The following is a 27820-nucleotide window of genomic DNA, read 5'->3' on the forward strand; positions in this document are numbered from 1 at the left end:
TAAATGACAGCTTATTTTCCACAGGATCTGAATCTTTCTTGGGGATGTATTCATACATCATGAAGTGAGCCAGTCTCATGTATGGGACAGATGGGTGGCCCCTTTTGATTACAGTTTACAAGAGTGCTGCACTAGCAAAATGACATCAGGGCTCTTCTAAAATGACTCAGAACCAATATGACACTGTTTACAGATGCAATTTGGCTGGTGGAACAAAATGACTTGAAACCTCCTACAAATTGACATAAAAAATTAGGAGAGCCTGTGAGAGTGAAATATTATTTGAAATACCGCTGGGACCGGAGGAGCTAACCAAGTTCAGGGTGTTATGGTGCCAGGCGCTATACAGACACGTAATACACAGCCCCCAAGGAGCTAACCGTCTACATTGATGAGACAGACAACGGAGGTGCCATTGTCCTGATTTTACAGATGACAATTCGAGGCACAGCGAGGTGAAGACCAAGATCTCCAAAAATAGGGATCTAAAGTTATGGGCCTAAGTTTGTATTGTGGTGTATAAGTAAGTAGCCTGATTTTCTCAAGAGCTGAGCACCCAGCAGCGCCCCCTGACTTCAAGCAGAGCTGCCAGGTGCTCAGTACTATTGAAAAATCAGGCCACCTACTTGGCCACCTAAATAGGGGTGTTGGGTCCCGGCATTAGGCCAAGATTTTCAAAAATAGGTGCCTATGTGCTTTGCCCAAGGTTACACATGTCTGTGACAGAGCTGGGAATTCACCCCTGATTGCGAGCCCCAGTGTAGCCAACTGACCACCCTTCTGGTTCTTTTCATGTCTCCATTTTCAGTACTAGCCTTTTCTTATATGAGTCCTGCTCCTTTTGCTTTTCTGCCACTACTGCATCCATCTCTGATCTCATTTCTTCTTCCCCTTTAATAGCCATAAACTGCAAATCCATTAATAGGCACTAAGAAGCCATCTGTTACAAGCCTGCATTGGAACAGGAAATCACCATAGCAGTGGCTTTACAGCAAGTTATTTGTATGCATTAGCACTGTAATTTCCCATTAGAACTAGCCGCTACAGCACAAATCAATTTCTTTCAAAGCTTTTTGAGGGCTACTTTCTCAGCTGCGCACGCAGCACGGTAGGCGGCCAACAGTGTTCTTGTTTTAATGGCACTGAGCTGGCCATTTGCCCAGGAAGAAATCTGGAATGAAAATATGATTAACTAAATAAAAATGATATTGGCAAGGTCTCTTCTTTATAGCAAGATGCTTCTCCGAGGCAGGCATCACATTGCACGATTCTGATGTTAGCTATAAATATTTGTGCAGTCCTGACAAAGCGAACAGTGGGGTTTAACTTTAGTTTTATAATGACATTTTTGTTTCCTTTCCTATACAAACTGTTGACAAGCTTGGGGTTCTCGGGCCAGGCTGCAGCAGAAAGATAAGAACTAGTGTGAATTCAGTGGTGGTATCAGGAAAGGTTTTGTTTGGAATAAACAATTCAACGGATTTTCCAAGCTCTCGTTTTAATAACACAGAGGATACGTCACACGGCATAGTTTCACGAATCTGTTGTCTGTTCACTGATCCCACTGTAAATGAGGAAAAAGCTTTTTCCTGTTCATCATACAAATCATCTGCGTTGTAAACAAGCCCTATTTTGTATTTTTTCCCCCTCATCTGATAGGAGTGTCTCCTGATTCTATCCGAGATGGATATGGCCAGCCACTTTAGAATGTCTCAGACAGGGTACGTCTGGTAATAACAGGAAAGGATTTTAAAACACCTGGGATGGAGTTTTCAAAAGGCAAAGTCAATGGGGCGTGTGCGCCTCGGTTACTTAGCCCAGATTTGTAAAGGTGTTGCTGCAGTGTAGTGCCTAATGTATTTAGGAGCCTAACATTTTCCAAATGGGATTTAGGCACCAAAGAGCCAAAGTCTCATTGGCAGTTGATGGGATTTAGGCTTGTGAGTGCCTAAATCACTTTTGAAAATGAGAATGAGGCATCTAAATCCGTTAGCCATTGCAACGCTGAATGCAGCAACACTTACATGCCTTTGCAAATCTGGCCTTTTGGCCCTTTTCAAAATCCCACCTTATAGCTCTTGTTGGGCCCTTACTGATATGACACCTCAAACAATTCCTGTATGGGAGAGGCACCGGGGGGAGGGGGTACACTGAACCCTGACACAGAGGTGGAATGAGCTCTGGCAAGCCGTGGCGGCCTCTTTACCGGCTGTGGTCAGAACGGACCTGAGCAGAGGAGAACCTAGCTGAAGCCATAAGGCTTGTTAATTTCTGGATTCTACAAGCTCCAGGGGTCGCCTTAGGCCAGGGCGCATGTGTGTGGGCCCAAGGGTGGAGATCCAGTCGGATAAGCAGGATCTTTAGGGAGAAACAGGAGTGCAGTGACTGTGTGTGTAAATGGAGCAACTTCTCAAGCACCTTCTAGAACATCAGCACATGACAGAGCAAGAGCGTGAAGGAGATGGACCTCTGCTGTCTGCTTCCAGAACAGTGCTGCAAAGCAACATTTCTGTCCCAAGCAAAGTCACTTCTCTGGAGAGGGGATTCACTCTGACTCCTCCCCAACTTATCTTCCCTCTGGCCCGCCAGAGACGCCTGGACTGAACTCACACTGCATGCCTCACTTTCAAATAGCAACTCTTTGTCCGTATTCATGCATGGGGCTGGACTGAAGTCAATGGGGCTACAACGATTCACACCTGTGGATGTTCTGGCCCATACATTTTTAAGGCGAAAAGGGACCATAAGGATCATATCTAGTCTGACCTCCTGCATAGCACCCAGCCTCACCCAGCCATTGTTGCACTGAGTCCAACACCTTGTGGTTGAGCTAGATCAGGGGTCGGCAACCTTTGAGAAGTGGTGTGCCAACTCTTCCTTAATTTAAGGTTTCGCGTGCAAGTAAAAGGTTTTGCGTGCCAGACCGGCAGCACGGGCGGTGGACGGAACCCCAGACCGGCAGCCGCCGACCCCGCTCAGCTTGCTGCCAGCCCAGGTTCCATCCATCCAGGCCAGCAGCGGGCTGAGTGGGGCCGGCGGCCGGAACCCCAGATCGGCAGTGGGCTGAGCGGCTCATCCCGCTGCTGGTCTGGGGTTCCGTAATCCAGGCCGGCAGCGGGCTGAGCAGGGCCGGCGGCCGGGACCCCGGCTGGCAGCAGAGTGCCACTAAAAATCAGCCCGCATGCCGCCTTTAGCACGTATGCCGCAGTTGCTGACCCCTGAGCTAGAGCCTAGCTTTTAGAAAGACATCCAATTTCAACTTAAACCTCAAGTGATGGAGAATCCACACTACAGCCTGTGGGAGTCTGTTCCAATGATTAATTACCTTCCTGCACCATCAGTCCAACGAGCTCCAAACTCTTTATGGACATCATTTGGCCTCACAAAACACAAGGTAGAGAAACAGTCCTGTTACCTTAGAGAGATGAGGAAGCTAAGAAAATGAAGGGGTTCATTAGCCCCAGAGCTGTACACTCCCTGAAGTGGAATCTGGTCAACATAATGTCACTTCTGGCAGACAAAGAGCCTACATTTAAATTCTTAATTTACAAATGTAAATATCAAATATGCTTTAAAATAAAGCTGTTAGCTAAGCTGCTAGAGTGTGAAACATTACCACAGAACGCGCTGGACACAATAAATTACGTATTCTGCATACCGCATCTCAATGGACCCGAGATGGTGAAATTCTATTCGCAAGCACAGATATCTTCCTGAAGGGGAAGTTTTATGTGCGGTTCAAAGCATGCATTTTTAGAGCCAGTTACTTACCAGCTGCTGTTCTAAGGGTGGGATGGAACCATGGTGCCCGTAAATTATACCTGGGTTATACTGGCTGAAAAGAACTGGGTAAAATACTTTCTTCCCTAGAAATCACAATGGATTAAAAAAGAAAGTTATTACCAATAAAGTTGTTTGATGCTCTAAAACTAGATTAAACTTGTGCTTCTCTGTGATGCTGGAAACAGACTTAGGGCTTGATCCAAATGCCATTCAAGTCTATAGAAAAACTTCCATTGCCTTCTCTGGGTTTTAGATAAGGCCCACAGTCTCCGAGTGTTGTGGTTTGGATGGAGAATGTGAACATGCGGATGTAGGTTGACAAAATGACCCAGATGGGCCCCAGAAAACAAGGTGACAAAGGCAAGGAATTCAATCATAGGGGAAGCTGACAATTTGTTTTTCTTTTCACTCTATCTAAAATGTGACAATCAGCAATATAGGTCTTTACTCTTAATTGAGCTGAATGTTAAGAATGGAAAGAAGGAACACGTTAGTGAAGGTTATTACACAATAAAGAGAAGCCTGTTTAAAGGAGTATATGCTCTGGGTAGCCATACCTGGCTGTGTGTTCAATCTACAGGTGTTCAGGAATTCAGCAGTGAAGTATATATCTACATCACAAAAAAAGAGAACGACGTTGTTTCCTTTCCAAATGCGAGCACCTATGTCTAATCCTTTCCCTCTCGAAAATTCTTCATTCAGCTGGATAAAGGTGAAATTCTTGAAGTTAGCTGATCTAGGAGGAGCAGCAGTACGTGAGATGAGGTTTAAGAGATAAAAGGGGCAGTCAACTCTTCATTAATGTCATTGTATTTACTGAACGACATATTTAAAAAGAGGAATGGGGGCGTATTTCCATGACACGCTAGACAAATTAGGAATGGAATCTAACTCAGATCTTATACTTAGAAGTCTTTTTTAATATTTCTGGGATAATATTCATAGGCTGTGAAAGAAACCTGTAAACAGCAGTAAGAGAGAAGGAGTTCGATCCCATTTGAATAAAACCATCATCTAGCTATTTTATATCCAAGTTGTAAATTTTAAAACTAATATTTTAAAGAGATAGTCACTCAAATTTTTAGAGATATCATTGTGCATTAATGTAAAATACCATTGCCTAAAATCAAATAAAATGTACCTGAGCTGGATTGAAAAACTAACAAAAGCTCACAGAAGTCACTGGGAGTCCTTTCACTGCCGTCTATGGACTCTGGATCAGCCTCCAGATAAACACATCCATTTTACATACTCTGTATTCCTTAAAACTGCTCCTGGTTTAAATCCAACCATCTTGAGAAACCTAACGTGGATTTACTGCTTGTGGTCCGATAACAGAAAAACAGATTATTTCAACAGCTCATGTGTGAAAAAGAGGATACGTGTGTGAGGGATAAACTGCGCTCTTGGTAACACATGCTTAGCCAAGGATAACAATACGGAGAGACTCAGAATACAACTACATTGCAATAAAAGACCCAAAGTCTCCGAGTTTCAGAGCTCAGGTCAATTGACTCAGGCTAGCAGGGCTTGGGCTGCAGGCAGGGCTAAAAATAGTATTGTAGACATTTGGGCTCAGACTGGAGCCTGGGCTCTGAGACCCTCACCCCCCCCCCCTTTCACCGGGTTTGAGCCCAGAGTCCAGCCTGAGCCCAAAGGGCTGTTTTTAGCTGGGTAGCCCAAGCCCTACGAGCCCAAGTCAGTTGACCTGAGCTCTGAGACGCCATGCCGCTGGTCTGTTATTGCAGTGTAGATGTAGCCTCAGGGTTTGGTCTTCATGGGAGCTGAGTGCCTGCAGCTCCCACTGACACCAGCAGGAGTTGTGGGTGCTCAGCACTTCTGCAAATTAGGCCTTTGTGCCATACCAAAGCAGACAGGAGACACACAACACATTAGGGGCCAGATTTTCAAAAGCGCTCAGCTCCCACTGAGGCACCTGACTGAAGTAGCTGGATTTTCAAATATGCTCAACACCCAGCAGTTCCCACTGAGAACAATGAGCTCTGCTAGGTGCTGAAACCGTTTGAAGCCCTGGCCCTTAAATGGGAAATGAAAAGGGTTCATGAAGCAATAACTATGCCACGCCAAGCCGTGAGGTAAGCTAGCAATGGTACTTAGAAGGTTGGTAGTGAAGTCTGAAAGTGAAACACGGGAAAGGTAAGAAGGTCACCCAAGTATATGTAAATATGAGCTGGGGGAATGCCGCGTGATACAAGAACCAGAACAAACACAGGCAGAGAACCCATCTAGCCCTGCAAGGGTTTGCGGCAAGCTGGAAGCCTGACTGTAGCGTGTGCCCGTGCTGAAAGAATCCCATCGTCCCTATATCTGGTTGACCTGCCATTGGCCAGCTCACAGTCAAAGCCCAAGTACATCAAAGAAAAATCAAGCTCAGAATTGTCAGGGTCTCTGAACTCTGGACAGGCTGAACATGACTATTTGCTGCAACTCCTGGTCCGTAAGCCATTTCCCTATTTTTCCTGGAGCTTCTGTGCTAAAACCTGGCATGATCCAAAATAACTGAAGCGCTAGCAGTCTGCTCTGAAGTTCCTGGAAGGATGCCAAAAGTGATCATCTTCAATTATTTTAGGACCGTTAAGCAGCACTTTGATGGTGCACATTGGTTAAATCCCCAGGCTAATTACTGATCAGGATACACAAGGTGGGGAGTGACTGATCTCATTAGATGGAAGAACCCCACAAGCTGCTAAATCACAAGTCAACTGCTTTGTCATCCCGTCTGTGTTTGACAGCAGAGCTGCTGCATCATCATTCTCCGATTAGAAATGTATCTGCGAATTGCAAATGGTGATTTTCCTTTTAATTTTTATCGCTTAGCATTTGTTAAGCATGGTGTAGCTGGAGCTGTAGAAGATGCAGAGAAGTATGTAGTGTCTGTCCCAAGGAGCTTCCAAAATAGGCTAACAAATGGAATCACTTTTAGGCTTTGTCTACACTGCCAATTGAATGACAAAACTTTTGTCGTTCACAGGTGCTTAAAAAAGCCCCCCCGAAAGACAAAAGTTTTGCGCGGCAAGTGGCAGTGTAAACGGCTCGTTGTCGGCAGGGGCACTCTCCTGTCGACAACGCGAACCCCGCTCGTAGAGGGTGGAAGTACTTTGGCAGCAAAAGTGCCGACAAACAGCATTTACATTTTTAGCGAGACGGCCCTGTCACTAAAAGCTGTGTAGTGTAGACAACGCCTTACTGAGGGACTGAAATGATCATTAGAAGGCGTAATGAGTCAAAAATGCCTGTGGAATACAATCTGGAAGAACACGGTGCTTTCATCTCAGTTGGTCTGAACAGGCAGTGTGTTTAAGACAAGTATTCTGTTAAACTAACAAACCCATTAGAAATAGGGAATTAATTCTGCTGACAATGATCTATCTATGGTATTTATCAGGCCCTCATCACCTACAATCTGAGCACCTCGCAATCTTTAAAATACTGATCCCTCAACACCCCTGTGAGGTAGGAAGATGTTGTTATCCCCATGGTACAGGTGAGAAACCGAGGCACACAAAGACTGAGACCCTGATCCTCAAAGTTATGTAGGCACCTAACACCCATTGAAATCAATGGAAAGCGGGTGCCTAAATACCTTTGAAGATCCAGGCCTAAGTGACTGGTCTTACATCACACAGGAGGAGTCCCAGATTAAGGCTCTCACCACATCCTTCCTCTCATGATGGAGAATGGCTCCATTCCACACCCATGAGAGACAACGGCCAAGCGCTTCTTGGCATTCCATCGACCTCTGTCAGTCCCTTGCCCCACCCAGCCACAGAGCCATTATTGGAGGCTGTGCTCTGGAGGAGGTTGTACCTAAGGGGGAGGGAGGGCTCAGTAACAGGGGGCTGTACTCCTCGCTCAGAGAAGGTGATTTCCCCATTGTCTTCCATCCCATTGCTCTGAACTTCTCCTTTGGCATGTGCAGATGGGTCTAACGTAATCCCTGCGCCTTGGCCAGACACATCACCCCAGCAGCAGCAGCACCCTGCCAGGAACTCCCAGCACCAGCACCAGCTGCGGTAGAAGCTGTTGTAGCTTGGTCATGATGCTGAGCAGATATTTATAAACCAGCCCTTTTCCTGTGCTGCGTCATCACGTTCCAATTGCTGCTTAGCCTACTGAAATGGATCATTGACACAAGTGAGGTATGGGCAGGTCCACACACCGGGGTCATTAGCATTGTTTTCTCTGAACTCCTGCAGGCCCCTGGCTCCCTGCATGCCCAGCCCTGTACGCTGGCAGTGAAGTGGGAACCACGGAATCCTGACAGCAGTGCTGGCCCCTAAGGACGCATGAGCAGCTTTCTGACCAGGAGAGTGCGGACTAGGCTGTGCCACTGATGAATTCTACCTAACTCAGATTTCGGCATCTCCAGCCCGCCTTTGCTGCTGCTACCAAACCTGAAGGCTAGTCTATCTGAGCATGAAGCCATGTGCACCGGTGTATCATCCTGCTGCTAATAACAGTAACAGAGAGGCACATTCCTTCTTCCTGGGATATGCCTAATGACAAGCCATGTGAGTGATCATTTAGTGGCAGACCCAGCCACATCGCTTGTGCCCTTTCCAGGGGTCCTGTGTAGGTTCACAGCCGGCCCACCGTCCACAGTCCCCCTACTGGCCTCCTCTGCCATGTTCTAGCATAACGCCGTATGAATGCTCTCTCCAGTAACATCTCTCATGTACCTTCGGGTACCACTTTCTGGCCAGACTTGTTCTAAGAATCCCGAGACCTGCCCAGAAACAGTCACCTGGCTAGGAAGGTGATAATCTACAAGAGCAGGTAACGCTGAGGTGAATTTTCCAAGGCCTTTCTAGCTGCCCTCTGAAAAGCCACATCACATGCAGGGGGGGTTAAAAGAGAGCTCTTTCTCCCAGAGCTGGTCACCACTAGAAAATTAGGTTGTGTTGGAGGAGTCACGGTAGCAGAACCCATGGCAAACACAACTCAGCTGTTAGCACAGAAAGGGACCATTGTGTTTCCCATCATGTCACTTGGTTATGGTTAAAAACCGGTTGGAACAACAGCGTTAACCATGACTCGCTGACACACTGTTAAACGAACTGTCCGTGCCGACATGGGCCACAGAGGTGTTTGTGAACATCACTCCTCAGCATGAATGTCTCATACAGCCTAATTTTCTAGTAAATGCCCACCTTGCCCCACCCTCCACGCCGTCAATGGATGTTATTGCACTAAGAACTGAACAGGACCGAAATCTGAAACCGAGGTACAGCTGAGACTGTGGAATGGTCCAACAGTTTGAGTCAAGCTAATGACTCTGAACTTTTCCTGAAATCCCATTTCATGCCATTTGAGCATAATAACAACATAATAACAGCGAAGTAATCAACTGCCAAACGGAACTGCCCTTTGACAACAGCGCAGGGTTATCTTAATAGATCCATTATTTCAAGCTAGGCCTCTACACACTTTTTCTCCTTAGAACTGCAAATGCAAAATGAACAGAATTCACTAATGTTCAGAACTAGAGCCATGTATTTTTGCCTGGTATTTTCCAAAGCAGCACTCGCTGAATGCATCTCGAGCACGAGAAAAACAGAAGCAGCAGGCAGACCATCTACTCTCAAGCTGCAACGGCTCAGATTGCTGAGATAAGGCTAGATTTTCAGAAGGAATCAGTCCCACTGTGACTTCTGACAGATTTTCAAAAGGCACAATAATTTTATTTCTCTGTTTTGGTCACATAACAGAAACAGTGCGAAGAAGCATAAAGCTCAGAGCTGGGCTAGCACCCGGTTTTAACTTTGATCCTGGTTTAGCAGTCTCTCTCTCTCTCCCTCTACTTTTCTTCTCTGTAATTCCTTATAGCTCTTAATGATAGAGCTAGAGAAATGTAGCACTGGAAGGGACTTTGAGAAGCCATCTAGTCCAGCCTCGCAGGCTGAGGTAGGATTAAGTATACCTAGACCATCTCTGATAAGTGTTTGTCCAACCTGTTCTTAAAAACCTTCAATGACGGATTCTACAGCCTCCCTACGTCACCTGTTCCAGTTCTTAACTGTCCCTATAGTTAGAAAATTTTTCCTACTGTCCAGCCTAAATCTTCCTTGCTACAAACTAAGCTGATTACTTCTTGTCCTACCCTCGGTGGACATGGAGTACAACTGATCGCAATCCTCTTTATAACAACCCTTTACATATTTGAAGTTTGTTCTCAGGTCTTGTTGTGATAACAGGGCCTACAAATTTGCCCTCCCTGTGAGCTCAACTGTGAAAAACAAGTAACAGTTCACAAAATGTCACCGTAACCTATAGCAACAAATGTTGGTGGGAAAAGGGAGCAAAAGGGAAACAGGAAGACTGAATTTGTCCAAACAAAAAGGCCTCCTGAAATAACTCAAGGACTGTGTTAAGTAGGGTGGGAAAATGGGATACCCCCAGCTACTCGCCCGAGCTCCTGCAGAGAACTCCCCCCCGACTGCGGGCTTGGCCCCAGCTGCTCACCCGAGCGCCACTTCCTCCCCCATATGAGGCTGTTGCTGGTTGCTGAAACCTTGTCTTCCCCCCCACACACCATGTGAGACTGTTGCTGGAGCTCTGTCCCCCTCTCACACCTCCCCCCCCCCCAAGGCTGTTGCTGGAAGCCTGCCTGCCCCCCCAGCCCTGCTTCCCCCTTTGCGTGGGGCTGGCATCTCCACTTGCCCCCATCCCGCACGTTCCTCCACACCACACTTTTTTGACAAAAATGGCCATTTGTCCTATTTGCTCTTGCCAACTGATGAAGTCAGCAAGAGTGAACAGGACAGGTGCCCACTTATGCAAAAAGAAGTCGGGACAGCTGGGACAGGGTTTAAAAAATTGACTATCCCGGCCAAAACAGGACGTATGGTCACCCTAGTGTTAAGAGAAGTGTGAGATCTGAAATCAATGAGCCAAAATTGGTCTGTCAAAAATTAGGCCTAATTGGTGGACAAAATAATGAAGGGACGGGTTATGCCACCCACTATTCCTTTTGTAGGATCCTTAAAAGAAGAGACTTTGGAGGGGAATACTCACTACTGTGACACTGGCTGACTGAAAGAAGGGGAAGAAGCACACTTTACCCCCATGGCTGCTGGCCCTACCATCTCCTGGAACCCTGGACCTTCTTTGTCCGAATCCCACGAGAAGTCCTGACCAGACCAGGCCAGAAGGAGGGAGCCAGATGACAGTAGCCCCTCTAGTGGCTCCAGCTAAATTCTGACCACCACCTGGGATCTGAGACTTTGTTTCTCCCCCTTTCCTCCGCCCACCACCTCCGTGTGTCCTCTTCATTCCCTACCTTATTTCTTCTTCTCCTTCCTATCCCTCTCCTTTTCCTTTCTGTCTAATAAGGATCTGGCTTAGTCAGGCAAGACTGTAGATTTTTGCAACACTGCTGTACGCCTGTGATCAGAAATGCAGTTAAATGCAATGCCCTAACCAGCCAGATGCTGGTACGAGTTTGCCAGGTCTCAGAGTGGCTGATCAGACCTGTGCCGTTCCTGTGTTTTTCCAGCAGCAGTGAGAGTCAACACCAGAGACAGAAGCTGCATTTTCTATCTTTGCCATTCTTTTCTCTCCCCTTTGTGTGTGTTTGTCTTGTTTGGTCTTTTAAGAAATAGAATGGGACTTTAACAACAACAGCATCAAAGACAGCTCCAGCCCACTCCAGTGAATTTCATCTCTTTTCTCCAAAGAGGACAGTCATTATCTTCTAAAAGGCTGTCAAATAAGGCTTTTTTCTCCTTCTAAAAACTCTCTAGCTAAAGGGAAAGGAACATGGGATATGGTTAAAATGAAAGCCCAACGTAATACTTTATATTTCAAATGCGTTAGCTGTTTCCTTCTTTTCTGTATTTTAATAAAAGGCTAAAAATGTTTAATGGCGTGCTTGCCATGGTACTAAGCCGGCTGAAGTCTCTGTATATCCAATCCCAAACCTTGTTTAATATGGTTTAATGTTGAACAGTCAGTGACAGGGTCATGTTACAGACCTTTGGGCCCATTTATTCAATTTACATTAATACAACAGACTCCCCTCAGCCTTCCCTTCTCTAGACTAAACATGCCTAATTCTTTCAAACTTTCCTCCTAGGTCTGGTTTTCGAAAATCTCTTATTTTCGTTGCTCTCCTCTGGCCTCGCTCCAATTTGTTCCCATCTTTCTTAAAGAGGGGTGCCCAAAAATGGTTACAGTACTCCAGCTGAGGCCTCACCAGTTCTGATAGAGCAGGACAGTTACCTCCCATGTCTGATATATGACACTCCTGTTAATATATCCCAGAATGATTTGCTTTTTTCACAACAGGATCACACACTTGACTCATTCAGTGTATATGATCCAGATCCTTGTCAGCAGTGCTATCACCTAGCCAGTTATTCCCCATTTTGTAGTTATGCATTTGATTTTTCCTTCTTAAGTGTAGTACTTTGCACATCTTTAATGAATTTCATCTTGTAGATTTCAGACCAATTCTCTAATTTATCAAGGTCAGTTTGAATTCTATTCCTGTTCTCCCAAATGCTAGAGAACTCTCCCAGCTTGGTGCCATCCGCAAATCTGAAACGTGTACTCTCGACTTCATTATCCAAGTCATTCGTGAAAATATTGACTAGTACCAGAGCTTAAATTCTGAACAAGTATTTTCCAGAGCGCCCCATGGGAGGCGGCAGGGCTTGGGGCATCAGCCTTGTGGGTTTAACAATATTTACCAGAGCGCTGCTACAGACAGCTCCGGCTGAATTTAAGCCCTGAATAGTACAGAACCCTAGGACAGACCCCACTAGATACTTCCTCCCAGTTTGACAGCAAACCATTGATAACAACTCTCTAAAGAAGTTTTTCAACCAGTTGTGTATCCACCTGATAGTAATTTCATCTAGACCATATTACGTAATTTGCTTATAAAAATGTCATGTCATAATAAAGGTGGAGAAAAGGAAAGCGACAGTTCACTATGTGCAGGAACTATTTCAGACTGGCATTTTCAAAAGTTCTAAAGGGGTTAGGTGCCCAAATCCCTTTGAAATTCAATGAGATTTGGGTGTCTAATGCCCTTAGGCACGATTGAAAAGCCCAGCCTACCTACATTTCTCCGAGTTAAGCTTCAGTGCCAACAGATAGAAGCTGCTCATGGAAAGGTTAGAGGAATTCAGGCCTGATCATTGTTACAGATGTCGAGTGGGAGTTACGCTAGCCTAAGTCCATGGCTCTAAATATCAATATTCACAAGTGCAGATCAGGGAGCATCAGGGTAATCTCATTTCTGACTGACACAAGGAGAGAGGGATGACCTGTTCCCCTACTGACAGTGCTAGGGAAAGGCAATCTGGCTTCTCGGGCTATCAGCGTGTGAGAGGAGCATGCCTCACTAAGCAGCGATGTAGACCCATACTCACCTGGATGTGTTTTCAAGTATTGCTTTCACTTCGTTCATTTGTTCTTTTCCAAAGTAAACGACAGTGAGGTGAATTCTCCCATCTTGCTCAATGCCCATTTCCCTAGAACAGACATCAAAACAAGTCATTCATTGCCCTGGGAAGTTTGCTTTCCCAAACAACACCTGCCATCTCTAGCTGGGAATGTAGGATAGTGCTGGACTTTGCAAACCAAATTCTCTGCTGGTACCACTCCAGTGAGATCCTTGCACGGCTCCAGTGAGATTTTTGCAGCCCTTCATTGAGATCCTTGAACCCATCCAGAGCTACACTGGCTCCATTCGAATGAGCTTGCAGGATGGAACCTAAGATCCTTCACAGCTCTGGATTAGCAGGCTATAAATTGTTATCTAGTAGTTACCTGAGTTATGGCAGCAGACCCTATTGGAATAGCCCATCCAGTCACCTGGATGATGGACAGAAAAGCCACTGTAGGAAAGCCAGCAATTGTGTGGCAAACTACTAAAGCCAGCAGGTGCTACCTCAGCCCCCAGGAGGCTGTGAGAGAAGGGGGAAATAAAATCCTGTACCCTCATTTCTATTTCTTCTAAATACTAGCATGTCTAGTTAGGTCCCTGAAAAATCTGTAAGGAGTATCGACTCAAACTAAACTCTCAAGATAGACCTAAGAAGAGCTCTGTGTGGCTCGAAAGCTTTTCTCTCTCACCAACCGAAGTTAGTCCGATGAAAGATATTACCTAACCTGACCCACCTCCGTTTCTCTAAGAGAGAACAAATCATGTGGCCTAAGAATATGTGTATCTGTCAAGATGTGTGTCCTTCTTGGGCAACTACACAGCTAAGTTATTTGGGTGTCTCTCAATTTTCTTATCAGAATGCAAGGCCCACCACTGGGCAGGTTATTCTTAGTTCTGACTGGGAGCTACATCTTGATTATATCCATTCCTGCAATTGCTATAGCCCTGTTGGGAAAGAAGAGCATAAAGAAAGAGCCTTGATCAAAAGTAACAAGGAGAGAACACTCTTGAGTCCAGGCACATTTCTTATTGCCTTTCTGTCACTATCTATCCTTTTAATGAGGCCTCAACAAGCAGTCCAGGGATAATACAATGACTCTTATTTTCTAGAAACCTTCCTGTGCTACTTAGGGAGTGAAACTGACACATTCATTGAAGTGGTTCTGGCACCTGCTCTCTCAAAGATGGAAATAACAAGTTTCCGAAGAACGAAATACCTAGTACATGGTGCATCAACTTCAGAAATACTGATGACTGCAAAATTACCTTTTCCCTTGGTCTCCACTGCTAAAGCTAATTGTGGTTCATGTGAAATATCTGTTGATCCAAGCAAAACGCAAATGGATATTTTTAATGATAAATTGATGGTTTTATGTAAAAATATATTTTTTTCCCCACTGGGAAAATCCCTGGTGCTTGCAGAAATTGCATCATACTGTATAAAAATATCAAGATAGCTATAGATCCATAAAAAGAAACAAACCTGAAATTTTGCATAAATTGTCGAAACTTGCTGGCTCTCTTCGCTAATGGAACGACAATGTTAATGAGCGTGTTGGCCATGTTGAGGTTCTCATTCTTCACTTTCATGATGGGACCAAATGGTCTGAATAAAACGGTTCGTCTGAATTTGTGTGGTCTGTCTCCTTTGAAAGTCAGCTCATACAACGTGCCTTTGTCTTTTTCTGTTCGGTACATGCCTGTTCGAAGAATATGAAAGAAGGGAAACATTAGCATGAAACTGGATTCCCCATGAAGAAGTTGCAATATTAGGTGGCTTTTGTAACTTAGACTTAGCAGCAAATAAATGAGACACAAAAAATCAGTATGTGCACCAGCTCTTCCATAGTTTGAAACCAGAACTCAAAATCTGACGGGGGACAGTCCCAGGTTTTAGGAAGATGACTTTTGTATCTCCCGTAAAAATCCACCCAGATGACAAGTCTCTGAGAATCACCATTTGCACATCCACAGTAGAACTTGTTAGATGCTTGCTCCTTAATTTTCAAGATGTTCCAAATGCACACGGCTGCCAGTCATCCCCCAAAACACTGGGTCCACAGGGATGGAAAAGGCAGGGGGATTTGGGAAAGGAGCTCTCCCCACACATTTGATTCATCCAGCCCCCAGGGAAGCAGGTTCCTGATACTGACAAGTATCTGAAGCAACATTACCAGGTTCCTCCCCCCCCCCCCCCCCGAGAGTTTTTATTAGGCACAGATGAAAAATCCTGTACAGAAAGTGTCCAAGGTCGTGGTAGACACCATCTCCTTCATTATTAAATTGCAAAACCAGGGAGTGAGGAAATGACTATGGTGAGCTCTCATTTTTGAGATGCTTTCTAGAGACGTGGAAGGTTTATCCCTCCAGGGTAGTAATGTCCATTGGGACTGCGAGGATGTTACGGAACCCTGCCCTTTGCTTATGAGCAGCAGAGACCCGGAGATTGCTCGGGATGCTCACTGAGGGGATTTTCACCTTGGTGACCAAGCATGTCATCATGAAGATCCCCTCGTTGCCACACAGCTGCAGCGATCACCACTTTGGCTTCTGAGACCATCCATGGTGCATATGCCTGGCTGCACTGGAGTGCAAGGAACCAGCTGTGAATCTGAGACATCTCCGGTATGACTGAGCTGGTATGACAGTAATGACCTTCAAAACAATGGAGTCCAGGAAATCTCTGGATGTGGTGCCAGAGTTGATCTCAGGGACTCTTTCTTGAGGCTAATTCAGAAACTGTTTGAGCCACTTTAGATCTAGGATAAACCTAAAACACCCAGAAGCCTAGGGGAGTTGGAAGCCCAAGTCCCATTGAAATGCAACCAAAGCTGGATGTATTATATCCTTAGGCTTCTTGGAAAATTCCAGCTTATTTGTATTGTAGTAGGCCTTCGACTCTTTGGCTGGAGTAGGGAGAAAAGTCTTTTTCTTCCAGGATTTTTTCAGGCTCAAAGGCAGAGTGCCCCCGAATTGCTTAGATCCCTTGAAGGGATAGTCCAGAAGCTAGAGTTTGGTAGGTGGTCACGTCCCATGGGTGAATGCAGAGAGGTCTGGACAGGGGCTGTGGGGTTAGCCCCTATACGGATGGAGCCTTGGGCCTTGTCACCGAGGCTGTTAATGGCCTGGAGACCTCAGGACATGTTCCTGTGGAGGAGTTGGGTAGGTCTCCACATACCACTGGGGGGCGTTAGTTGCATTGGCTTGCTGTGGTGAATTTCCTGTCTTTACGCCATGCACTGGGGCATGTAGCACCAAACTCATGAAGCTGGAGTGTAATTTTTGCTGAGCCACAAGGTGGTGCTGCTGAACTTATTCATAGATTCTAGGACTGGAAGGGACCTTGAGAGGTAATCGAGTCCAGTCTCCTACCCTCATGGCAGGACCAAATACTGTCAGACCATCTCTGATAGACATTTATCTAACCTACTCTTAAATATCTCCAGAGATGGAGATTCCACAACCTCCCTAGGCAATTTATTCCAGTGTTTAACCACCCTGACAGTTAGGAACTTTTTCCTAATGTCCAACCTAGACCTCCCTTGCTGCAGTTTAAGTCCATTGCTTCTAGTTCTATCCTTAGAGGCTAAGGTGAACAAGTTTTCTCCCTCCTCCTTATGACACCCTTTTAGATACCTGAAAACTGCTATCATGTCCCCACTCAGTCTTCTCCTTTCCAAACTAAACAAACCCAATTCTTTCAGCCTTCCTTCATAGGTCATGTTCTCAAGACCTTTAATGATTCTTGTTGTTCTTCTCTGGACCCTCTCTAATTTCTTCACATCTTTCTTGAAATGCAGTGCCCAGAACTGGACACAATACTCCAGTTGAGGCCTAACCAGCACAGAGTAGAGCGGAAGAATGACTTCTTGTGTCTTGCTCACAACACACCTGTTAATGCATCCCAGAATCACGTTTGCTTTTTTTGCAAGAGCATCACACTGTTGACTCTTATTTAGCTTGTGGTCCACTATAAACCCTAGATCCCTTTCTGCCATACTCCTTCCTAGACAGTCTCTTCCCATTCTGTATGTGTGAAACTGATTTTTCCTTCCTAAGTGGAGCACTTTGCATTTGTCTTTGTTAAACTTCATCCTGTTTACCTCAGACCATTTCTCCAATTTGTCCAGATCATTTGAATTATGACCCTATCCTCCAAAGCAGTTGCAATACCTCCCAGTTTGGTATCATCTGCAAACTTAATAAGCGTACTTTCTATGCCAATATCTAAGTCGTTGATGAAGATATTGTCCCAAAACAGGCCCCTGCGGAACCCCACTTGTTATATCTTTCCAGCAGGATTGGGAACCATTAATAACTACTCTCCGAGTATGGTTATCCAGCCAGTTATGCACCCATCTTATAGTAGCCCCTTCTAAGTTGTATTTGCCTAGTTTATCGATAAGAATATCATGCAAGACCCTACCAAATGCCTTACTAAAGTCTAGGTATACCACATCCACCGCTTCTCCCTTATCCACAAGACTCGTTATCCTATCAAAGAAAGCTATCAGATTGGTTTGACATGATTTGTTCTTTACCTCACCTGATGTGTCTCAATAAACCACTACATATGGTGCCAAAGCACCTGTCTCGCTCCTAACAGCATCCGAATATCATATGGCAATTTCGCAATGCTCGGAGTGGATTATTATGTTCCTGCAGGAAAGTTACTTTTTAGGTACTTAATGGGTGAAATTCAGCCTGTGCCGAGGAGCCAGCACAAGGCCAATGCACCACTCAAAGGCCTGTTCCAAGGACTTGTGGGCTGTAGGTGGCCCACAGGCCTTAGAATTTATCCATTAAGAATGACACCCCCACCCCCACATTGGGTGTTTGAGCAAACCACTTTGTCCTACTCGGGTTCATTGGCATTTTAATTATTCTCTCTCAGACCCACTTCTTAAATTCAGTTTGAAAGCCGCAACAAATATCCTAGCAATTATAATCCGCAGAAGAGTATAGTTGGATTTCTCTGCCTCTCACAGGAACTCCAGGGGCTAGCAGAATGCACAGTTAAATGCAGGTCTGCAAGAAATCAAGGAAAAGGGGTTTCCTTCTTTTTTGATCTTGGTATGAATGACCTTATCCAAATGACCATTTCTTAGCACTCTCTGTTTTCTGTCTCCTAGCCAATGTCTGATCCATAACAAATGGTATTTTTCCCCTCTCGCCCCCATGGTCACTTAGTTTCCTTGATACCCTCTTGTGAGAGACTTTGTCACAGTTGTTTTAAAAGCCCTAATAAATGATGGTAACTGCTTGTCCTTTATCTCTGATTTTATGGACATGTTCAGAGAATTCTAATAGATTAGTGAGGCGTGATTTTCTGTGGCAGGCGCTGTGCTGGGTTATCCCCACTGTATCATCGTCGTCTAGGTATTTTATCAATGTATTTTTAATTATAATCTCAGCTAATTTACTGGGTACAAAAGAATGATTTACTGGCCTATAATCCCTAGATCACCCCAGACCCTTTTTAGAAATAAAGAGTTTCAGCATTTGCTCCCCTCCAGGGTAGTAGCTGATTTCAATGAGAAGTTTCATGTTTTTGTTAACAGCTCAGCCACTTCATTAAGTTAATCATTTCAAGGTGAGTTTTGATCTATAAAGTCTTGTATTGTTTGGGCTCTGGATATCTTAGAAACTGCCTCTCTTCTCTCTCAGTGCCTTAGCTGACCATCTGAGATCACCTGAATGGCTTGAGTTTATAGTTCTTGGATATATATGTCTGGGAGGTGGGATTCAGGTAGAATCAATGGAGGTTCTGTGGCTCTGGAATTTCCTTCCTCCCTTATTCTGATGCAGAGTTTGTTGATATTTTGAGTATGCTGCAAGGTGCATCTATTTATTTAGGCTTTTTCTGAAGGGATGGCTCAAGAAAGAAGGCTTTAATTAGGAATCAGAGGTGGTCCTTTAGTGTCTGTTTTTTTTTCTTTAGTTTTTAAACATTATGTAAATTTAATTAGTTTGGGTTTTTTAAATCTTGATTGGAGTGAGATGCTGATAGCACATTGCATACATTTGAAAAATAGATACTTTTAATAGCAAATAAGGCTTAAATTATATTGTTTGTTACAATTTAGCCATCTAAAATTTTCCATTAGATCTTTGCATGCTTTTCTACTCCAGCCAAACAGTAACTATCCTGCTATTTGTTTTCCCTGGGTAAGCAGTTCACTAATATGGAAAGAAGGGTGCTTTATCATGCAACTAGATGCCAATTTTTGTATCTCATTATTGTTGTTGTTGATGACTTGTATTACAGTAGAATTTACAGGCCCCAACAGCGACCAGGGCCCCATTGTGTTAGGTGCTGTACACAGTAAAACACATCCTGCTATCAAGGAGTTTACAATCCAAGCTTACCCATCCTGCAAAAATTATGCATGAGCATAGTTCTGTTGAAGTCAATGGCACTAATCAGAGTGTGTTAAATTAAGCCCATAATGCATGATTCTTTGCAGGATTAGAGCCTAAATAGATGAAGGAAATATGATTCCCACTTTATAGCTGGGAAACTGAGTTACAGGGAGATTAAGTAATTTGCCCACGGTCACACAGTGGGAAGGCTGGGAGTTGAACCTACCTCTCCTGAGTCACAATCTAGTGATGTAAACACAAGAACACCCTTATGCTTCAGTACTATGACTCCTTGAATTCCCTGAGGACAGGGCCGGCTCTCGGATTTTTGCCGCCCCAAGCAAAAACAATTTTGGCCACCCCCCCGTTTTTTTCTTACCCCAGCCCCGGCCCCGCCTCAACTCCGTCCCTTCCCCAAATCCCCAGCCCTGCCTCCTCCCCCCAGGCTCTCAAGCCTAGGAGGGAGGGGGAGATCCCAAGCGGCTGCGGCGCGCAAAACAGCTGATTCACGCACCGCTGCTCCCCCTCCCTCCCAGGCTCTCAAACCCGGGAGGGAGGGGGAGATTCCGAGCAGCTGCAGCGAGCGGCAGCAGCGGAGGTGAGTTAGGGCGGCCGGGGCACATTTTTAGGGGCGGCATGGCCCGTGCCAGAATGCCGCCCCTAAAAATGCGCCGCCCCAAGCACCAGCTTGTTTTGCTGGTGCCTAGAGCCGGCCCTGCCTGAGGAATTCCTTCATTGCCATTACAATGCCTAAAACCATCAAAAACCTTTTTAACAAGTTCTGTGACTCAAAAGTGTACGACAAGTGGGTTTGAATGTACTGAAAATGAGCTGTGTCTACAAACAAGTCTTGCTAAAAAAAAAATTGCTTTAAAAGTTTCTCCAAGAAAGTACCAAGTTTTGTAAAACGTAGACAGCAGCTATGATATCTGAACAGGATAATCCGTTATTTTTGCTGCTGTCAATGCATTAACTAGTTTCAGAATGTCTGCTGGTTTCCAAAGCAGCATATTTGAGATTTGCCAGAATGCTTGGAGTAATCTGCCAAAGCAAATTAGTCCCAGGTTTTTCAAGACAAAGGATTGGCCCCTTTGTTAAACATAGGGGCTCAGGGAAGAGTCTTGGAAGCCTCATTTGGACTGGACAAACAGGAGTTTGGGGATGCGGGGGGGAGAGAAACTGGAATCTAATGGGAAACAGATGGGGAGATGAAAAATAAATTGGAATAGTGGGTTGTGAGAAGCTAGGACCGTGGAGAAAAATATCAGAGTTTATGTGAACTAACCGTGCAGACACGCTGTGGAAGTGGAAAGGACCTGCTCTCTGTACTGCAGCTCAGACAAACTTGCTTTCGTTATAATAGCTAACAGTCCGGGTGCTGCCTTCCAGGGCTAACCCCAATACAATCACAGAATCCTAACAAAATAACTTCAGCGCAAGAAAGTTATACCCCCAGTTCAGCAAAGCACTTAAAAATGGGCTTAGGCTCTACTGATATCAATGGAAACATACTTGGCTTTACCTTTCTCTGGACCTAAGCTAACTCCTCTTTCACTGTTGCATGCCCTCAGAGCCATAATTGGGTTTGTTGTGGCTTACATTTCTCCCTACAATCTCAAATGTTTTCAGAACGTATATTAGCCTTACATATGTTCTTCCTCACACGTTCCCTCAACTCAGTGCTAGTCAAAGAAGATTCCAATCCCTTCAGGCAGAAACTCACTCCTCTATAAGAGTCCCAAGGTGTTTGTGATGCATTTTCACTAGCTCACCCTGCCTTCTCACCTGTTCTAGAGTGAGCTCAGATGTTAAGTGGACTTGCTGGAGACTTTCTTGTTTAAAATCCCAACTACTAGACAATCACTTATGGCCTTTCTGCCTGAGGACAAAGTCACAATGCTCTGCTCATTCAGCAAGTGCATTTTTAAGGGGTTCTGGGCTTTTTGTGGGCCTCTGCCCCCTTCGATAAAAGCATGGCCATTGAGTTAGTACTGGTCCAAAGGAAAAAGAGTGCTCACACTGTTTTAGGATGGTGTCATAGCTATTCTTAGCTACTTCCTCCAGGAAGGAGAATGATTTATAAATATTTTCAGTTTCACTACCCACTGTGCAAATTAACAAGCTGACCCTGAATTTTGCCCTGCCCCACTGAGCAACAGGTTTCTCATTAACTCCTATTGGCTGGACTCACTCTGGCCCGACGGGAAGATGCCTTTGCATGCTTATGCTACACACATTAAAGGTTTATGATCCATATGGTAATTTTCACTGTCACCTCTTAGCACTCCAAAACATGGCAGAAAACCAATGAACACAAGAGAAAAAGAGAGAGAATTGTAACAAGCAGACAACATGAGTCTCTGTGTGAAAAGATGAAGATAGCAGACAGCAACTACAAAGGCTAAATGACTAGCAGACGAGAGGAGGTACGGTTCTCTTTCATTTTTGAACAAGAAAAATGGAAAATTCCAACCGCTGCCAAATATCACTACTGAAGTCAAACTGTCTGGACTTTTGGAAAGTATTCTCGGGCTACAGCAAAGCTGCAGAGAAGGAGTTTAACTCCGAAACACCAGGAAGGAGTGTTGCATGCAGATTCCAAACACAAGTGGTTCTGTCTAGGAACTGAGGAGGAGGCTGTACGAATTTATTTGAAAACATCCAAACCACGCAGCAGAAACATTTCCATCAAATGTTTTAATTTAATGAGCTGCTTGGACAAACTCCCTCCTTCAGTAACAGAAATATGAAAGAGAAGAGAGGGAATGAACTGAGAGACATCCTGATGAAGTTATCACCTTTCAATTGCTGTAAATCATTGATTGGGTCCTGTGTGGCCAACCAAGGTGACGGATACCAGCTGTAAAAACAGCTCCCAAGAGTCAATGAATCAAGGTTTCTTTAGATCATCTGATGTGACATTAAGGCCCAGATTCAGCAAAGTGCCTAAATCAGTAGGATTTAAGCATGTGCTTTGCTGAATCTGGGCCCACATAACCTAGAGCAGTGGTTCCCAAACTTTAACAACCTGTGAACCCCTTTCACTAAAATGTCAAGTCTCGCGAACCCCCTCCTAAAAATGAATATTTCCAGGGATTTTCTCCTTTACCTGAGTATAAATTATAAAAGCAGTGATCTTGGAAATATAAAATGTGTTTTTATGACATGCTTATTACACATTATTATTAATTATTATTTATCATTACAGTATTTTGATTACATTATGAAAACGGCAACACTCTTCCAAGATCTCACTTTCGTCGCTTGTATCACTTTGAATAAGTCTGTTATAAGACAAGGCTCCTATGTTTCATCAAGGAGTGTCAGATGTGAAACAGCAGGAAGGTATTTAAGAAGCCAACTCAAAGAGATCCTCCTACACAAGCATTCAGGTCTTGAGCAGTCCAGGCAAACAACGCACATTACAACAAAGCTTAAATTTGTTCTTCATAATAATTTTAAAAACAATACTAGCTGCCTGTTTAATTTTAAAAACAGCAAAAAATATTCACCTCCCTTTCCATTTCTTATAAGGAGTGTTGAAGTTTAAATCTCCTCAGTGTGATAGAGATGCTTGCTTTGATCTGCCTAGCTCTTGGAAGTCCAGGGGCTCCGGGCTGCTGGGCCCGGGGTCCCTATGGACATCTCTGTCTGCCATTAGGGAATTTTTTCCTGAGAACCCCCTGTAACATTTTGCGAACCCCCAGGGGTTCCCGAACCCCAGTTTGGGAACCACTGACCTAGAGAAAAGGGTGAAACTCCGGCCCTACTGAAACAAATGGCAAAATTCCCACTGACTTCAATGGGGGGAGGATTTCCCCCACGACATCCAGAGGCCCGAGCACAAGAGTCAGACTCAGGAACCCCTGAATTCTAATCCTGGATCTGTCACCAATTCACCCTGCTGCCTTGGACACGTTGAACTATCTGCCTCCATTTGCCCCGCTGTCAGGCGGGGAGAAGAACCCTTCCTACCCTGCCACAGAGGGGGCTGAGATGGTTCATTCCTCGGTGTTTTTGAAGCAGTTTGAAGACAAAAAGCGTTAAGTGTCATTATCGGTGCAATAATGGGCCAGATTCACTGGCAGGCTCCAGCTGCTTTGAATTGCTCTAGAGACACAAAGCAGCTATAAACCTGGCTTAACTGGCCACGTAAACCCTGTTCACCCCTGCTTTGTGCAGCCAGAGTGGCACGGAGCAGCGAGAACGTACAGGTGAATCTAGCTGGTTATTGAAGTCTCCTGTGGGCTGCAGCAAGGTCTGCTGCCTCCAAATCAAGTTCTGTAGCAAGGCACTTGAGATGGAAAAGTGGCACACCAGCTCCCCTCCCCTGCCCCCTTTAAGAGATATCGGGCCATTGATCTTTGGGCAGCTTGAATTACATTTTTTCATTCTTGAAGGACGGAGAGAGAGAGAGAGAGAGAGGGGAGATATCAGGGACTTTCCAAGTAGTTCTGCACACAAATATGCTCCTCAGTCCGCCCTGAGTGCTCCATTTGTGCAGCCAAGCCAGGCCCCAGAACTAACCTGGAGCAGTGATTTGGTGCTGGAGATGCAGGCTAACATGCTGCTGTCTTGCTAGGAAGCAGGAAGAAGAGGGTTTTTTCACCCCTGGGCTCCTGCCTGGCCAATGGGCTCATTCATGGCTTCGCTAGGCCAATGAATGATGCTACCAGTACAGTAGCTCCTGTTACTTGCTGTGGGTTTGAGTCTGCTCTCCCCTTCTGCCGCCCTGCAGTGTGGGAGAGGGCGCCTTCCTGATCTTGCACAGCCTGCACAGAGGCCAAGCAAACCTGCACCAACCGAACAGGACACTGGCCAAAGGGGGGAACTTCACCTCTGAGCAGGGAGCCAGCACAAGGCCGAGGCCTGGCTGAGTTACACCACTGCAACTGGCCCTGGCCCTCTGAGGTGACTTCAGGGAGCCAGCGGCCTTATACCATCGCTTTGCCTTGCACGATGGGGTCCTGGCCCAGGGCTGGGATTCTTGGGTGCTCCGGTAATACAAATAAATAATAAATCATTACTAATCATCTCCCCCTCCCCAACAGAGAGGCAGTTCCCCTGCAGCTTTAGCATGCTCTAGAATTCGAGGTAATCACTGGTATGCCATAAATAAGCCAGCCGACCGATCCTCAGCAGGCACAAATGGGTTTGCTTCCCAGGATACCAGTGGAGCTGCACCTGTTCACATCAGCAGAGACTCTGGCCTGGATCATCTCTAGTAGCCAGTCTGAATTTTTATACCGATAGTGGTTTTGGGCAAAAGAATTTCATGACGTTTTGTTCTAGTCTATCCCAAGAATACGCTGGCTCTCAATTTATCTTTTTCTATATGTTATCTCATGTACACGATAAGAACCATATTATTGATATCTAGCTATTTCTGTGTTCGTACAGCACCCAGCACAGTGGAGTCCTGGTCCATGGCTGGCGCTCCTAGGCGTGATGGCAATACAAAGAATAAATCATCACCATATATTTTATATTATTAAACAATAGGCTGGGGATCTGGAGGGTGCAGGGTGAGAAACGAGTAACCCAAGGTACGTCTACACGTATGGCAGCATGTGGAGTACAGACACCGCACTCCCAGCGAGCCCGGGTGTAAATAGCACTGTAGACAGTGAGCTATGGCTTACGTGACTAGAGTAGAGTAGAGCAGAGTGCCCTACATGCCTGATCCCCAGGGTATATATCCTACACAGTGCTCTACACGCCCAAACAGTGCCTCCCGCAGCGACATTGCTATTCTTAGCAGTGTAGCATCTCACTGCCTCTCCGCTGCTGGAGCCTTTCCCGGTTGCAGTGAGAGACTCTGGCAGCAGGAAAGGGCTCTGGCTGGGAGAAGGCAGTGGGGAAAGGCTCCAGTAGTAGTGAGGCAGTGGGGAAAGGCTCCGGCAGCGGGGAAAGGCTCCGGCAGTGGGGAGGCAGCTGGGAAAGTAACAACTGACCAATGACTGAAGCAGAGACGGGTTGCCTCCACCACCCCAGAGAATGTGTTAGCCTTGCCTTTGCTAATCGGGATCAGATGAAGAAAGCATTCCTTAGTACCCGAAGGCCGTAGGGTTCATAAGCTATTCAACCGAAAAGCAGGGACCCCACAAAGGTGCTCTTGAATCTGCATTCCTATCCTGCAAGATGCAGGGACAGAGTGGTCCTGCTGGAAAAGGCAGGCATATCGCACTCTCGCCAAATGTCAGCTAGAAGCCTGCAGCCGAACTACCAGAAGAGCAAAGAGATGAATTTCCTCCTTTATCTTAAATTCAGCTGGATTAATTAGCCATGCATCTTAAATCTCCTTTACAGCTACTGGCATCAAACAGAAAAAGGGGAATGCAGGCACACAAATGAAGTGAATCCAGGGCTACTGTATTACCAGGGTTGAGGTTGCTTTCTAGCACTGCCAACTCTTCCTTTTTCTACCAGGCCTCACTGTCAACATAACACGCAGTGACACTCAGCTGGCTGCACACAGCCCAGAGCACCGACACAGATCCTTGCCAGGTGCGACTTCCTGTTCTGAGATATGCTGTGCTACTCCGGCAGGCTTCCCAATCAGGTTTGTGCACCACAGCATGGGCACTGCTCTACCTGTCCCTCTTGTACATTCAGGCAGGCTTCAGCAAAGTATGCAGTTCCCCCCACATGGCAATGTCTGTAGTGTAGAGGGGCCTAAAATGCCAGCCTAAGACACAGCTAGGGATGGAATCAAAAGAGAAAGTTGATGGTCTATCCGAGCAGCTGACGGAAAGGTGTTCAGCAGAGCACAGACGGAAAGGAGGCTGACAGAGAACCCAAATACCTGCAAGGACATCTGTGTGTTCATGTCTGCTGTGTGCAGGCACCACAACTGCAAAAACTGGTTGGACCTTTATATAATATCAAACAATACCTATAGAGCTAGGGTGATCAGATGTTCTGATTTTATAGGGACAGTCCCGATTTTTGGGTCTTTTTCTTATATAGGCTCCTATTACCCCCCACCCCCGTCCTGATTTTTCACATTTGCGGTCTGGTCACCCTATATAGAGCCCAGTCAGTTCTAGTAATGAACAGGTCTTGTCATGATAGCTGTATCCCACTCCCAACGTAAGCAGTATAGATCCCAGAGATCCAGTCACAGCTGCATAGGCCACATCCTAGTTTTAAATGACCCTAGTGATGTAATGGCTGGGGAATGGACTTGGCACATTAGCCACAGATCTTTTATTTGACTTCAGGGCCCTTCTATAAAACCATGAATGGGTGGAAAAATGAACAGAGTAGTGTTGTTTACCCTGTCCTACAATACAAAAGCCAAGGCTCACCCAATTAAATTAACAGGCAGTAGGTTTAATACAAATGAGAGGAAGTACTTTTCCACACAACGTACAATTAATCTGTGGAACTCATTGCCAGGGGATGTTGTGAAGGCCAAAAGTATAACTGGGTTCAAAAAAAGAACTAGATAAATTCATGGAGGATGGGCCCATCAATGGCTATTAGCCAAGATTGTCAGGGACACAACCCCATGCTTGGAGTGACCCTAAATCTCTGCCCGCCCAAAGCCAGGAGGAGAAGACAGAGGTGGATCACTCCAACTGTCCTGTTCTGTACACTCCCTCTGAAGCTCTGGTACAGGCCCCTATTGGAGACAGGATACTGGTCTCACCCAGTACGGCAAGTCTGACATTTGCAGCTCTGTCCCTTACTACTCAGCTTGCCCTTGTTCATTTTCAGGTCACCCTATAGCTCCATAATCGACATGACACTCAACCACTGACTTGGCTGCTTCTCCGTTCCTTCCTGCACACTGTCCCCCACGCATGGAACACCCTCCCCAGACTCACTGACATGGCTGCTACCCTCTCCTCTGACCCCTACACCAAGGAGAGCTCGAGAGGCACTTTTTTTTTTTATCCAAAGTTAGGAATATTGACTATGTATTTGTATTACAAATGTGTTTTCACCTGGGGAACACCCACTAGACTAGACAAGATGCTTTCATTCTGAATAGTTGGGTGGGGAAGGGCTATTAGGAAAACAATAGGCCTTAGGAGAAGCTTATCTCCTACCTGGGGGCCTTCCTGAGGAGGCTGCAGACAGCCTCTGAGTCATGGATGCTGAGACACTACAGGGACATGTGACCAGGTCACCTGGTGCTGGACTCCATCTTGGGATATCAGTATTTTTCCACTGACTGGCGTGGGAACCAAACTTTGAAACAAAGGCTTCCCGCCATATGCAAAAGCTATATGAGGCAGGGGAGTGACATCA

General features: G+C 45.5%; 1 protein-coding gene across 7 annotated transcripts in view; it reads right to left on the reverse strand.

Moving 5' to 3' along the window:
- Window positions 1–27820, reverse strand: part of CSGALNACT1 (chondroitin sulfate N-acetylgalactosaminyltransferase 1) — an 88960-nt gene that overhangs the window by 9078 nt on the left and 52062 nt on the right. For all 7 annotated transcript variants that reach the window (XM_054030357.1, XM_054030358.1, XM_054030359.1 and 4 more), the window contains 4 exons: window positions 14682–14898; window positions 13182–13283; window positions 4341–4519; window positions 3772–3866 (listed from right to left, as the gene is read on the reverse strand). In XM_054030357.1, coding sequence (XP_053886332.1) covers window positions 3772–3866; window positions 4341–4519; window positions 13182–13283; window positions 14682–14898 — 593 coding nt within the window. The remainder of the gene's footprint in view (window positions 1–3771; window positions 3867–4340; window positions 4520–13181; window positions 13284–14681; window positions 14899–27820) is intronic.

Source organism: Malaclemys terrapin, chromosome 5, assembly GCF_027887155.1.
Source record: "Malaclemys terrapin pileata isolate rMalTer1 chromosome 5, rMalTer1.hap1, whole genome shotgun sequence".
Taxonomy (NCBI): domain Eukaryota; kingdom Metazoa; phylum Chordata; order Testudines; family Emydidae; genus Malaclemys; species Malaclemys terrapin.